At 38.2% G+C, this 14,262-nt stretch overlaps 1 protein-coding gene across 6 annotated transcripts; it reads right to left on the bottom strand.

The window, feature by feature from the left end:
* Window positions 1–3,764: 3,764 nt before the first annotated feature.
* Window positions 3,765–13,652, bottom strand: LOC139660180 (natural cytotoxicity triggering receptor 2-like). 6 transcript variants are annotated; one of them, XM_071538253.1, is made up of 7 exons: window positions 13,561–13,652; window positions 9,839–10,171; window positions 9,057–9,242; window positions 8,390–8,485; window positions 7,662–7,708; window positions 6,915–7,043; window positions 3,765–5,392 (listed from the first exon to the last, which is right to left on the bottom strand). In XM_071538253.1, the coding sequence occupies exons 1-7, from the start codon at window positions 13,598–13,600 to the stop codon at window positions 5,195–5,197; spliced, it is 1,029 nt and encodes a 342-aa protein (XP_071394354.1). In that variant the 5' UTR covers window positions 13,601–13,652; the 3' UTR covers window positions 3,765–5,194. The 6 variants fall into 6 exon arrangements, with proteins under 6 accessions (XP_071394354.1, XP_071394357.1, XP_071394355.1 ...); XM_071538256.1 differs by having other exon boundaries at window positions 9,057–9,134; XM_071538254.1 differs by having other exon boundaries at window positions 9,839–10,168; window positions 13,561–13,638.
* Between the last annotated feature and the right edge of the window lie 610 nt (window positions 13,653–14,262).

Raw genomic sequence — 14,262 nt, 5'->3', positions numbered from 1 at the left:
AAACAAGCGGGTTGAGAAATAAAATGGGTCATAGATCTGTCTGTAACAGGAGTAATAGTACGTATTACTATTAATAATAAGAAGAAGAATTTCTGATAGTAATTTTGGTAATACAAAGTATGTGTTTATAAGACATAAGGGAAACTGCAACACTCACAAACATGTTAATAATGTGTTATGACACTAACAATAAGAATCTATAGTGATTTTATAATTTTATAAGTGTTCATAAGCTTATTTGTAATGTTACCTAAATATTTGCTCATAATGGGTTATAGTATGTTTATAATGTATTACAGCATCTGCTATAGAGTGTTACAACTACATGATTATAGTTTATTACAGTACAGTTTTATGACTATTCATGTGTTTTTGTTTCTTTTTGTTGTTGCTCTTTGTGCGTTATAAAGCTTTCTAAGCACTTTCTGTCTGCTGTAAGTAAAGTGATCCGCTCAAAGCGTTTCCCATCTAAATGCAGGTTGTTGTAATATATTCTAAACATATTCTATAAACTATAATAAACAATATTTTTAAAACATTTGATTATATATAACTACTATAAATCACTATAGATGTCTAGAGATGGTGTTATAAAACATTATGAACATGTTTATAGTTAATAACTACACTTGTAATGTCTTAGGAACATGTACCTCATTAAAAAAATGGATTTATCATTTTTTTAATGAGCTTAAGTCTCAGGTGGAGATTCTCTTCACTTAATTCAGGTCTGGATGAAAAAGTTGAAGGGTTACGAGGTCCGGGACTCTCTTCCTCCTGGATTACCAAAAGACTTTTTGACTGTGGTGGTGGTGGTGTTGTTGTTGTTGTTGTTGTTGTTTAGTCAAATGTTGTGTTCCTGGTCTTCCTCCTCCTGATGCTCCTGTGTTGTGGGTCAGATCCAGCAGCCTTCTGTTGAACAGCACCTCACTGTCAGACCTGCTCCCATTGGTTAGGAGATTAAAGATGGCGGACTCCGAGTTTGACATAACAGGGACCAAATTTGATATTCAGCTTCCTATCAACTGACTGTGATGTGTCACTTAGAAGTCTACTGGCTTTCAGGAGGAGATACTCATAACTGTGTGAAAAGTAGTTTATAGATATTCAGTGTCTGGGGTGAGGGTTAACGTTAGAATTAGGGTGTGGTTGGGTTTATGTTTAAAATTGGGGTTAGGGTTGGGTTTAAACTAGGATTAGGGTTACATAGTCTGTGTAGAAGCATAGGGTTAGGGGTTTTTCAATATCTTAAAATTTGACAATTTTTCATGCTAAAATAATTCAAAGTATTCAAGTTTCCCTCAGAATGTAGAACACTAAAACTCTCCACTGAAACCCAGACTGATGAAATTATTTTCGGGTTAGACGCCCCAACAACCCCACCCACCCACCCACCCACCCACCCACCAACCAACCAACCAACCAACCCACCACAACTAGGGTGGGTGGTAGACAAACTCTGGGAAACATTAGGCCTTTTAAATGAAGAGTTAAATGACAAAAACATAATTGAACAATTAAATGAATAAATACAATTTCATGTCAGGTTTTCCAGACTGTGGTCAGGAGGAGCCTCCATCTTATCATGACTTGCCGATATCTGATATTTAAAGCCCAGTATATACAGTATATGAGAAAATCGATATACTTGTCTAACCCTAGTCCAGATTGGGTCCATTAGTGCCAGGCATGCTCGGTCGATTCCAGACAGGTAACTGAAGGTAAACGGAGGCGGGTCTGCAGTCAGGTCTGCTTCATCACAGGATTTATTTTTGCACTTCCCCCCCCCCAGAGAAAAACTGTGAACTAAACGTACTTTAGCATTTATAGAGGCTGGAATTACAAGAGTTTTGTCTAAACCAGGAGACGCCACATGGGATCTGGTGTTTCCTGTTCCTGTCTGTGGAGCATCGAGGTCTGATTGTAGTTTTGCAGTGATTAATCTTGCGGTGTCGGGGTGAAGTGTGTGCCCTAGATTAGATTAGAAGTACAGTTACAGATGCAGTGTTTCGTGTTTCTGTCGTCTTGCCTCTGTGTTGTTTCAGCTCTCAGCCTCAACAGCTCTGGTGAAGTCCAACTCCAGTGACCTCATTTGAATTTACTTTGAATTTACATTTCCAGAATCCTATGCATCCATTTCATAAAAAAAAAAAAATACCTGAAATCTATCATTCAATGTCACTAAAATATAGAAGATCCAGTCTGTAAAAATATTGTCTTGTCAAACAAGATCTTAAAGTCACAATGAAACCTTGAAATCTTGATGTATTTTCGGTTGAAACAGAATGATTGGGGCGGGGCTTAACATGGGGCGGAGTCATTCACAAGTGGCCGCTGGTATAAACCAATCAGATAACAGTATCCATGAGGGAGAGGAAGGCAGTTTTATATTATGGGACGGACAAGATTGTTCAAAAATCTGTGATGGGTTTTATTGGTTGGAATTTTTATGTTGTGGTACATGAAGTCACTACTAAAATACACTAGTTTTCAGAAAGTAGGAATAATGAGATTTTTATATAAAAATATAGGAAAATATGCCAATATATGTTGAATATGTCAAATTATGTCAATTTTTTGGCATGTATTGTTAAATAGGTGTACGTTACGACACGGAAAATTGGCTAACAAGGTGACAAAAGTAATTGTTTCATTGTGACTTTAGATTACCTTTAAAAAAAACTAAAAAAAAAAAATAACTTGTTTTAAGTGGCATTAAGTAATGTTTGATCTTTATCGCCCTCTGTCTGTGCCCAGGAGGATTTGCTACAACATTGATAGAATTGAACTCCTCCAACTTTTTGGTTCCAAAACTGGCAGGAAAGTGAGTTTTGAAAGCCAGAAATTGATTATCGACATCGATTATGTGTACCAGACCACATCCTTGAGACTGTTTTTAATTGGATGACGTCACTGGAGGCGGGCCTTGATGGAAGGAACGTCATGGAAAAAATTTCACAAGGTTTCACAGGGAAAATCTGTCAATGTATCTGTTCATTAATTTTCTATAAAAAAAAGGCTATTCACAATTTATTTCTGAACAATTTATTTTTACACTTAAATTTTTTTCTAAGATGTGTGTTCGTTGCTGTTACTGCAATGTTTCTGTTATTGTTGGCGTGCAATTTCAAACGGTTTGCCTATTGTGGTGACGGTTGGATGAGAGGCTTTAAACCGTGTTGACAGAAGTTACAGGACAGCGGCGCTTTGGAAACTTCAAACGCAAAACTCATGACTGCAGCCGACGGGGCGAAAGAGAAGAGCGGCTGAAATATTTATAAAGATATTTTGTAAAGAAAAAGACCATATGCTGTTAAAAGTGTCACTGTTCAATTTATGTTCAGTTTATTTTCATTAAAAATATATATATATTCTACGTACTGCTTCTATTCTAATTTTGTTTGTTCACAAATATAATTTCTGTTTTATTGGTCACAGATTGTGCCTGAACAACCTGGAAGACCTTTTGGTGAATTCATGTTTATTAACAGGTTGGATAGCAAAGGGAAAAACTGTGAAATATTAAAAAGTCTATGTAACATAAATGTAAAATCTATGTTACATAGCTAAATGTTGTTGCTGTGACAATTAACATTTAGGAGCAAAGAAACAGGAATTAAAGCTTTACCAGCCACTGTGCTTATGGTGATATTGGTTGGATATTTCACTGCTTTTCATCCACCGGCCACTTCCCTATCTAAATTTAATAACAGGGAAATGAAAGAACCTCTTGACAATGGTCAGTTAGTTTCATTTCAGTTTATTTGCACAGTGATGAAGCATAAAAAACACAGTAACAAAATACAATAACAACAGTGTGAAAAATATAAAATTTGTGCAGATGGAATAATAACTCAAAGCTTATAGAAACATCTTGCCTTAAACGCTAGCAGTTTAAAACCTCGCCCTGGATCATGGATGGTTTAAGAAATTAACATTTTCAAAAAAATATATGCACCATTTGAAAAAAAAATAGATGAACCATTTGAAAAAATTGTCACCTATTCTTACTGCTCTTAAATGCTGGCTAGACAATAAAATTCATTATGGGCTATAACTTAAAAAGTGCTGAGTTTAGCATTTTAACGTCAGTAAATCATGACATTAATTTTGAGACATTTGTATAAATACCAAAAAACTACCAAGACCATCAGCGGGAAGATCGGCTCTTGGGATTCAAACTTAACTTTCCACTCACCATAAATCTAATTTCTAGACTCCCTGAATAAAAGCTTAAAATGTGAGTTAATGCAGCGGATTTAAAGAGTAGATTTACCCCCAAACCCAAATCTGTGTAAAGCCTGACATCTAAAGGTAAAAAGCATGCTACTGAAATTGCCATCTGCTATTGGCTTTCATGTGTAATTTCTGGTCTCTATTGTTCAGCGTTGTCATGACAACAACACTCTCCGTATGCCCAACAACAATCAACCTTCTGTCATATTTAATCCAGTTACTCCACTTCCCCGGCGCATAAACAGACCGGTCCGTTAAAATTCCAGCTGTTTGGAGGATTATAAACATGCCGAATTTACCAGAACACCCTACAGATTAGGAATAAAGTCTCAAATTATATTTTCCCATGTGTGTTTTTTGCTGATAAGCAAGGCAAAAACAAACTGCCAGATTTCTTCAGGCACAAGTCTCAAGTCAAGTCCCAAGTCTAAATGTAGATTACCAAGTCAAGTCCATGTCATTAATGTCAAGTCTCAAGTCTAAATGTGGAACAGCAAGTCAAGTCAGAACAAATCAAGAGTCCAGTATCAATTTAATATCTTAAAGAAAACTAAATATCTAGGACTTTTTAGTGCAATATGGTTTTAATAGGATAAAAACTAGGTAAGAGCATCATGAGTTTGATTTCTATAATCAGTTTCAACTTCAATAAATTCAATCATTCCATACAAATTCAGAAAACAGAATTTAAATTCAGTCGTCTGCTGGAACAAATCTCATCACTTTCAATCTGAGTCATTTACACAAACACAAGATCTCAAGTCAAGACTTTAGAAACCTTTTCAAGTCATCAGAGTACAAGTCAGAGTCAAGTCCCAAGTCACCAGAACCCAAGTCAAGTCAAGTCTCAAGTCTTCTCTTCATGCATCAAGTCAAGTCTCAAGCTATTAAAATTCTGCCTTTAACCATTAGATGTCAGGCTTTACACAGATTTGAGTTTGGTGTTTACTCTTTAAAGCTAATGCCCAGGTAGAGTGATGGTAGAGTACAGAGGAACTGGGCTGGTTTCACTGTGTGTTTCAGCGTTGGGTAACCGGGCCACGGAGTAGACGACATCATCAGCGTTACCACCGGGGGCGCTGTTGCTCGAGGCATCGCTCAGACCGTTGGAGAAATAGACTTTAGAGTAGCTGACATCGTCTGAGTCATCTTCAGCCTGGGAGCAGAAAACAAGGAGAGGCAGAGCCAGGCTTCGGGTCAATTCAAGAATAAAGTCATCAACTCCAATTCAACTGAGGAATTCGAATTGGGAAAAAAACCTACAGGGAACAGTTAGTGGGGATGGGATGCTGTTCGCTTTTGCTGCTACATTTTTAGATATACATCTTGCGTAGTGCAGCTTTAAACTACCTGAAGAGATGCACCGCTCATTCAAAAGGCTTAATCCATCATTGAAAGAATGGAGCAGAAGATGAACATTACTTCATGAAGCTAATATTTGCATGTTTTAGTGACGCATTGTTAGTCACACCTTCCCTAAGCAAAACGTTCAACTATGGCTGCCGTTTGCTGCTGTTAAAGTGATCATCTTTCTCTGGGGGGACGAGCAGACTGATGTACAGCTTCACACTGGTGGCTTGAGATAAGATCACAGGCCTTTTTCCGTTCATGACACGGCACTATAGAGGTTACTTCTGACTTCCTGTGAAGGCACCAGGAAACGCAGCCCACTATGTACTCTGCAAACCAGTATTCCCTTAAAGTAACCTTACATTTACATTGATTCACCCTGTTGATTCATGCAAAACAAAATCCCCTTAAAGTGAGTCAAGGGAGTTATTAATGGAGGAGACCCCATCAAAACCTCCTTAAACACCCCTCAATGTTTGACTGCTTACCTTCTAATTTAATGTAAAATTCAGGGAGACAGGAACTTTAGCTTAAAGGATAAGGCTGGTGTTTTTTAATGCATTGCCTTACCATCAACAAATCTTATGAAAATAACAAAATCAGCAATGAATTTGTTTTGCCAACACGTCTCGTCCATGTAGTCGGTGCCCATGATCACGATGCACCGGGCCGGCCGACTTTTTCCTCAAACAACTTAATAAGTCAGCTGTAAACATGTTTTCCATCTCAGGAAAGTAGTTCCGTAGCACAGAAAATAGTCCCCGGCGTAATGAATTATTTGTCAGCCTGACTTTTCATGGTAACAGTTAGCAATTTCTAAAATTGAATCTATGTCTTTGTGAGCTGTATTTCAAGGTTTTTAGCTTACAATTGGAGCCAATGACTTCCGGGTTGACGGATAAAAATGATACTTCTCTACGGGAGTAGAGCAAACACATTGTTGATTTTGTTATTTTCACAGGATTTGTTGACGGTAAGCAATGCATTAAAAAAACACCGGCCTTATCCTTTAATAACTCATTAATAACTTGTAAACCTGCACAAAAGGCATGAAAAATCCCTTAATTTCTAGTCTCTCTGTGAATCAACTCATGAATAATTCCCTTATAAACCCATGATACTAACCTTACTGTTTTAAAGCTATGTTATTTTTAATGGATAATTAATGTGATGAGAAATTAAGGACATTTCAGGGATAAAATTAAGGGGTTTGGTTGGAATCAGAGGCAGAATAAAGCGTCACGTCCAGTGTGAACGTGTGGAAGTCCACGTTTCCACCAGTGCTGAGCCCGAAACATAAATGCTACCACCGCATTTCCTTTCATTACCTTGTTCTCAGCGCTGCCTGCAGCAGCACAGTCTGGATCTGCAGCATCTCCAGCACCGGCGGCGTATCTGGCATAAGAGTAAACTGTAGGCCTGTCCTTCTCTCTGATCTCCTCATACACACGGTCACCCTGCAGGAAGGGAAGGTTAGTTTAATTTGCTTTAAAGGCCCCATATTCTACACTGTCCAGAGTTATATTTTGTGTCTTGAGCTCCATTCAAAGCTGTGTGTGTGGTGTCATGAACCAAAAACACTCTCAATCCATTTTTACACGTTCGTTTTCCAGCATCTCTCTGAGCCTTACCAAGAACAGGCCGTTTCTGTCGCTGTGTCTTTAAGGCTCATTAATATTAACGACCCCTCTGTTCTGATTGGCCACAGTGCCGGCAGAACAGGCAGCGACAGGTAGACTCTCCGGTAATAAACAATGACAACCGCTCAACCGCTTTGAAAAAAACACTTTGTTAGTCTATTATTTCTTACAAAAATGATAATGAGCGAACCTTTGTGACGTCACAAAGTTACAGAAGTCCAAACGGCTCGTTTAGAGGCTCGCTTTTCTAATATGGATTGTGTGGATTTAGTTGGCGACCGTGCGTTTTGATACTTTCACCATGTTTAGATAGACCATCCAACTCCTTTATCATCACAGAGGCAAGGGGAGTCCTGCTTTACACCATATGGGACCTTTAATCCAGTTTTACACACACGGATGTTGGTCAGACTCCACAAATTCCCCCAAACTCACCTCTGTGACAGCAGCGTACTCCGTTTCCATGGGAATGTTCGATGCTTCTGGAAAACATGCAGGTTCAGACATGATTTACACCGGTGAAACCACAGAACATGGCGACAACACAAGTCTGGACATTAAGGCTGTAAAGTCTGTCACACTGTGAGAACTGAGCAGATGAGTCTGTTAGCAAACTGTCAGAACTCAACTGGAAGCTAACGTTAGCGTCGAGGCTAACGTTAGCTTCATCACAGACTGGACTTCTCTCTCTAGCTCTTCTAGTCAACATTAGCATGTTAGCAATCCATGGCAGCAAGGAGACAGAGAAGCTGCTTTGGTTCTTGCTGTAAAACTTCTTCTTTCCGTACGTCGGTTTATACAGAAGTTAGTTCAACGGTTCACATAAAAATGGCCGCCGCTCCGACCGTCCTGGAGCATTGATTTGAATGGGAATGACCGTTCTATCCATTCAAGTTCTGTGGGTGAAACACTTGGCTTAGTTAAAGAGACTGATTTTTTGTGATGCAAACATTGTGCAGCAGGTTTGTCCAGCAGGAGTTCAAGTTTTGACCTTTACACAGTCCGATCCATAGTCGCCCAAAATAATCATGTAGCGGATAAAAACTACAATTTTTACTTAAAATGTAAATATATTCTGTGTGCATCATTTTCAACACATTGGTTTCATGTCTGTGTGTGTGTGTGTGTCTGTGTGTGTGTGTGTGTGTGTGTGTGTGTCTTACCAGGAGGTTTCGTGGTCCTCCTCCTGCATAGGAAAAGGATGGCCAGTCCTAATATGGTAACCATGACAACCAAGGCCATGCCCACAAACAGCATCACTGCAGCAGGTTCAGCGGTACAAGGTGGTGTTAAACTGACACATTTCACACACAAAAAATTCTACAAATCAACTCCGTTCTTTATTGATCTGTTGATAAAATAAAGTTGTATTATTGTAAAAATGTAACTATAAATCATCACACCGAGCTGTGATTGGAATCTTCCAGAATTATATTCTAATTAAAATATTTTGATGACATCACAACTGCTGTGTTATATTGATTTATGACAATATAAGCAGCTAAATATTTTTATGATCCCAAGACAGCATACATACAGTAATTCTATGTATGTGATGTGCTCTACACAATGAATGCTAGGAAAAATTTAGTTGCTAACATTAACATTAACTAGCTAGTCAAGCAGCCAAATGTTACTGTATTCTCCACAGAAGAGACGAAAGCAGCTGATCAGTAACTGATAGTAGTAGCAGTAGCAGGTGGTAGTAGCACTATTACTATAGATTTGTATGTATAATATTTAATCATCATTATAACTAACACCATACTGCACTATTTTTGTTTTTGTTTTGTTTTATACTGACATTAAAACCTTTAGATCACACTGTACCTGAATGTGTTGAATCCTGAGCAGCCGGGGGTTCAGACTGTTGGGTCGTACTGAGCGGTGAGGAGGGAGTGGAGCTTCCTGAGGAGAAAATGACATCCTCACTGTCTGTTATGAAGGCTGATGTGTCTGTTGTGTCTGTTGTTGTATCAGGACAGACAGTCGAGGTTTGTGTTGAACCGGTTGGAGCTGTGAACAACAAAAATGCGATGGAACTGAATACTGATATCATGAGAAGGATGAGATGCTTCTTTTCACGTAAACAGTGGTAACATCAAATATAAATAGAGAAAAATAAATGCTATGAAAATATTTAAGAAATATTTTAAAATCAATATTAATTAAATAATAGTTATAGTTAAATATTAATGTTCCACCAAGGATATATAGTTTTGAGAAGTAGCTAAACAATGTGGTTGGTCATTAATATTTAAATTAACTGTAATGTGTGTAGTCACAGTTTTACAGAGTTTATCAGGTATTTTACTGCAACAGAACTACTATAGAGACTCTATGAGGCCATGACATCATGAACTATTCACATGATATAAAAAAAAAAAATTGAACACTCTTCTAAGTGGTGATCGAAATATTCGGAGTTACAAGCCTAAACACATTGCATTGGAAATATTAATCATATTCAGTCTTAAATAAATGGGCATTTATCTATGTAAACACAAATGGAAATCTACAGCAACAAATATAATCTAGTTTGGATGTGAAAGCTTTCTTCAGGCCTCCAAAGATATGCAGGAACATTTTTATGACTTAAAGTGGGAACTCACCATCTGTCACTGTGATATCAAACTCCTTGTATGAATGTGTGAGAAGTCTGTCCACACCACACCTGTAGCTTCCTGAGTCAGACTTGGTCAGTTGTGTGATCGTCACAAAGAAGAGTCCAGTCCTCTTATCTTCAATGCTGTATCTGCCGTTCTGATCTTTGTCCTTATCGGTTTCAATGAGAATGTTTTCATTTTTGCATTCTCCCTTACAGAAGAACTTCTTGTTGTTTCCAGCCCAAGTGAACGAGCATCCAACTGTGATATTTTCTCCTTCAGCTTCCTCATGGACGGGAGTGTCAAAGACGAAACCAGTGTTGACATCACACAGCGCTGCTGAAAAGATGAGTGATCAATAGTTATGATCAGTACTTACTGTAAGAGACTAGCCACTAACTGCTGCTTCACATTCGCACAGTTCCACACATTCACACTGGGAGCTGCAAGTAAAACCACAGTCTTCTGCTGTTGGCCAATGAGCAGCAGCTCTGGGGCAGATGGGGGGTAAAGTGCCGTGCTAAAGGGCACTTCCTACAGAAAAGCCACATGTGAAAACCCACATATGCATTCAAAACACATGTGGGTAACACTTTATAATGAAAAAAGGAGTAAAGCCTGCACACTTGCTCCATGCCACAAAAGTTTAGGCAGCCCTGAGTGGCTGGATCTAGTGTAGTGTTACAGGACAGGAAACTAACTTTACTTGAAGAATCCACAATGGCTGCTAGGTGTAAATGTTTTTTTTACTATTCTTTTCTACTAATCATAATCAAATATATATATTTTTTTAAAAACATGGTTACTTGCTTGAAGAAGTGTTTTGAAGAAAAGAGGAAGTTGGTAGTTGCAACCAAAATTACTTTTCAAAATTACAAACTGTGGCTGAATGTGACTCACTTTTAACTTTTAACTTGCTAAATTGTTCTTTGCACCTTCTAAGAGCTGGGAAGAAAACATTTTTAATTTTCCAAGCAGTTCCAGAGGAAGAGCGGCACTGCAGCGTTAAATAACTGTTACCAACCTGACCGAGGAAACTTGTTACCTCTGAGACTGAAAACTCATTTTCATCAGCTGCTGCCTTCACAACAGTCCCACGGGAAAACACACATGGGAATTCAAAGCACATTTCACATTGTATTGAACTCAATTTTTTTTTTTTTTTTTTGCCACGTGAACATTTTTTCACATTTTCACCTGCCATTACATATGGCAATATTTGTTCCACATGTGGGTAAGACTTTACTTTACAATGGCCTTATTCCAGCATATTAACCCATGTATTAACCTATGGAGAAGTATTGGAAGTGCACAATATTACTGTGTAGGTACTTGAGGAAAATCTCCCTAAATACATAATGTACTTACAAAGAATTTCGTCAAGTTTTCATCACACATTAATATAGTGTTCTTACAATACTACAATATTATAAGGGCATTATAAAGTGTTAAAGGAGTAGTTATACTCACATCATGTAAGTGCAAGGCTATCAGAAAAACTGCCAATGAAAGGAGTAACGCCTGCACACTTCCTCCATGACACAAAAGTTTAACGATGACAACGTTTCGATCCTACTTGGATCTTCGTCAGGTCAAAATGTTTGAAAAGTGGAAACCGCACCCATATTTATACATCATGCACACCCACAGGCTGACAAGCTCTATGATGGCAAGTGTGGTTAATCATCCAAACCGCCCAGGGTGATAAACATCCAAAAATACTTAACAAATCAATAAAGTACATAGAAAACAGATACATAGAGCAAAAACAGTAGTACAAAAGCCATACTTCAAAAATATCAAACATACATGTATATCATATATATAAGCATAAACATAATATCAGATACAAAATCCCATATATCAGAGACTACTACATAACCTACGTTCAAAAAAATGTATTCAGTTAAGGAAAAGGAGAAATCTTAAATGTAAGAGGTTGGGTCTTGAACCCTTCTATAAAAAGTCAGCTGGATCTAAAAAATAACTGAAAAACACACAATACAGATATGTGTGGCAGGGTCTAGAAAAACACCCATATATGTAGGGAGAGCCATCATGATACTACCACCATTTTTGTGTATTATTTTAGAGAAAATGTTTGATCTCATGGTTCAGACCTCTAGGTGTGAGAGTCCGGAGAGTGAAAATGTAAAAACCTTCTCTTTGGAGTAAGAGGGTATTTAGATCACCTCCTCTTCTCGAGTTCTAACGTGCTCGATGCCAATGTGTCTGAGAGAGGCCTCTGGGTGATTTGCCTCTCTGAGATGCACTGCCACCGGGTTACGCTGGTCCTGGGTACGGATGAAGCTCCTGTGCTCTGCTATCCTGGTTTTTAGAGCTCTTTGTGTTTTTCCTACATATGCCAAACCACATGGGCATTTTATAAGGATTAGATTACATTTCTTGTAGAACAAGATATAATGCCCCTTACTTTAATTGTTTTTCCTGTTGTCGGGTGGGTGTATGTGGTACATTTATATGTAAAATTGCCCCCCTAATTTGTATTGTATTGTAAGTATACAATATTAATGTGTGATGAAAACTTGACGAAATTCTTTGTAAGTATATTATGTATTTAGGGAGATTTTCCTCAAGTACCTACACAGTGATATTGTGCACTTCCAATCCTTTTCCATAGGTTAATACACTGGAATAAGGCCATTGTAAAGTCTTACCCAAATGTGGAACAAATATTGCCATATGTAATGGCAGGTGAAAATGTGAAAAAATGTTCATGTGGCAAAAAAAAAAAAAAAAAAATTAATTGAATATAATGTGAAATGTGCTTTGACTTCCCATGTGTGTTTTCCCATGGGACTGTTGTGAAGGCAGCGGTTGATGAAAATGAGTTTTCAGTCTCAGAGGTAACAAGTTTCCTCGGTCAGGTTGGTAACAGTTATTTAACGCTGCAGTGCCGCTCTTCCTCTGGAACTGCTTGGAAAATTAAAAATGTTTTCTTCCCAGCTCTTAGAAGGTGCAAAGAACAATTTAGCAAGTTAAAAGTTAAAAGTGAGTCACATTCAGCCACAGTTTGTAATTTTGAAAAGTAATTTTGGTTGCAACTACCAACTTCCTCTTTCCTGCAAAACACTTCTTCAAGCAAGTAACCATGTTTTTAAAAGATATATTTGATTATGATTAGTATAAAAGTGAAAAAAAACAAACATTTACACCTAGCAGCCACTGTGGTTTCTTCAAGTAAAGTTTGTTTCCTGTCCTGTAACACTACACTAGATCCAGCTACGGCTGCCTAGTAACAGAATACTTCAAATATATAATAGTATATATAATACTATACCTAAAATATCAGGTATTCTGATTAGGAGGAGGATTACGTCTGTTCTACATCTTTATAAAATGTGGCACCGAAGAAAATTTGTTTTTGTATGCAAACATGACAAAATTTCTTCTTATTTGTACCTTCATACCTCAAATATGGAAAGTAACTGAAAGTAATCAGCAATGTGGGTAATCCCTTGGATTGTGTTACTGAGAACAGTTTTGATGAGGCAGTCAGTAACTGTGATGGAACACATTTTAAAGTGATCTGCCCAACCCTGACCACAATGTAGAACTAGAGAAACAGACCGACTGAAAGATAAACCAAGCAGCAGGAAGAGAGGAGTACAGGCAGATAAACAGGGAGAAACAAAGGTATGAGTAGAAAAAGACAGAAAGAAATAAAGACAGAGAGAAGGACAGAAAGACAGAGTGACTGTACTCACCGAGGAAGACGTAACAGAGCGCGATACGATGGATATTCATGTTAAACTGTTGAACCTCCAAGTCTCTGAGTCTCTTCCTTCTTCACTGAAACAGGAACCAAGTATCACTTCCCTTAATGATGCAGTCAGTCTCTCCTTTGACTGCATCAAGCCTCTCTCTTTCTCTCTCTCTCTCTCTCTCTCTCTCTCTCTCTCTCTCTATCTGGGGTTGCGCGCCAAATGTATGTATGACCCACTTCAAGTTGTGGCTCTCCAGTCAGTCATTAAAAGAGATTAGTTTAGAGCAGTGGCGTGTCCAGGCCATTTTGACTGGGGTGGCCGAGGTGGGGCACAGACTCAAGCAAGGGTGACACTGAGTGTGGCATTTAGGAAGGATGTAGGCAGGTCCCAGGTCAGAATTCTGAATCCTGAGTCAGAATTCAGACTTCAAACTCAGAATTCTGAGATTAATCGCAGAATTTAAATACATTTTTCACATGTGGCCCTAATCCTCTTCCATACAAAGCCCAGGTCAACTGTATCACTGTCAACTGTATGCATGTAAAAAAAAATGTATGCTACTAACATTACTTCTTGGTCTTTATCTTCAGGTGTGTGCTGCATTCTGTTTGGTCATAGTGTTTTTTTCACATTGATCCCTAATTTGGTTTTCTCTTTGCTCCCCTTGGCGTGTTTCTTGGAACTCAAGGAGCGTAGTTTTGG

Source organism: Centroberyx affinis, unplaced genomic scaffold, assembly GCF_046629955.1.
Source record: "Centroberyx affinis isolate AG114_WGS23_722 - 3 ecotype Tasmania unplaced genomic scaffold, CSIRO-AGI_Caff_v1 ptg003235l_1, whole genome shotgun sequence".
Taxonomy (NCBI): domain Eukaryota; kingdom Metazoa; phylum Chordata; class Actinopteri; order Beryciformes; family Berycidae; genus Centroberyx; species Centroberyx affinis.
The sequence above is the reverse complement of the archived record's forward strand: the minus strand, read 5'-3'. Positions and strand labels throughout refer to the sequence as shown.

Excerpts from the sequence above, each read along its gene's own strand:
- LOC139660180 (XM_071538253.1), bottom strand. The coding sequence starts at position 13,600 with ATGAATATCCATCGTATCGCGCTCTGTTACGTCTTCCTCG. Across the intron at positions 8,486-9,056 it reads TCAGGATTCAACACATTCAG|TGATGCTGTTTGTGGGCATG; the intron begins GTACAGTGTGAT and ends AACCTGCTGCAG. Across the intron at positions 7,709-8,389 it reads GAGGACCACGAAACCTCCTG|AAGCATCGAACATTCCCATG; the intron begins GTAAGACACACA and ends CATGTTTTCCAG.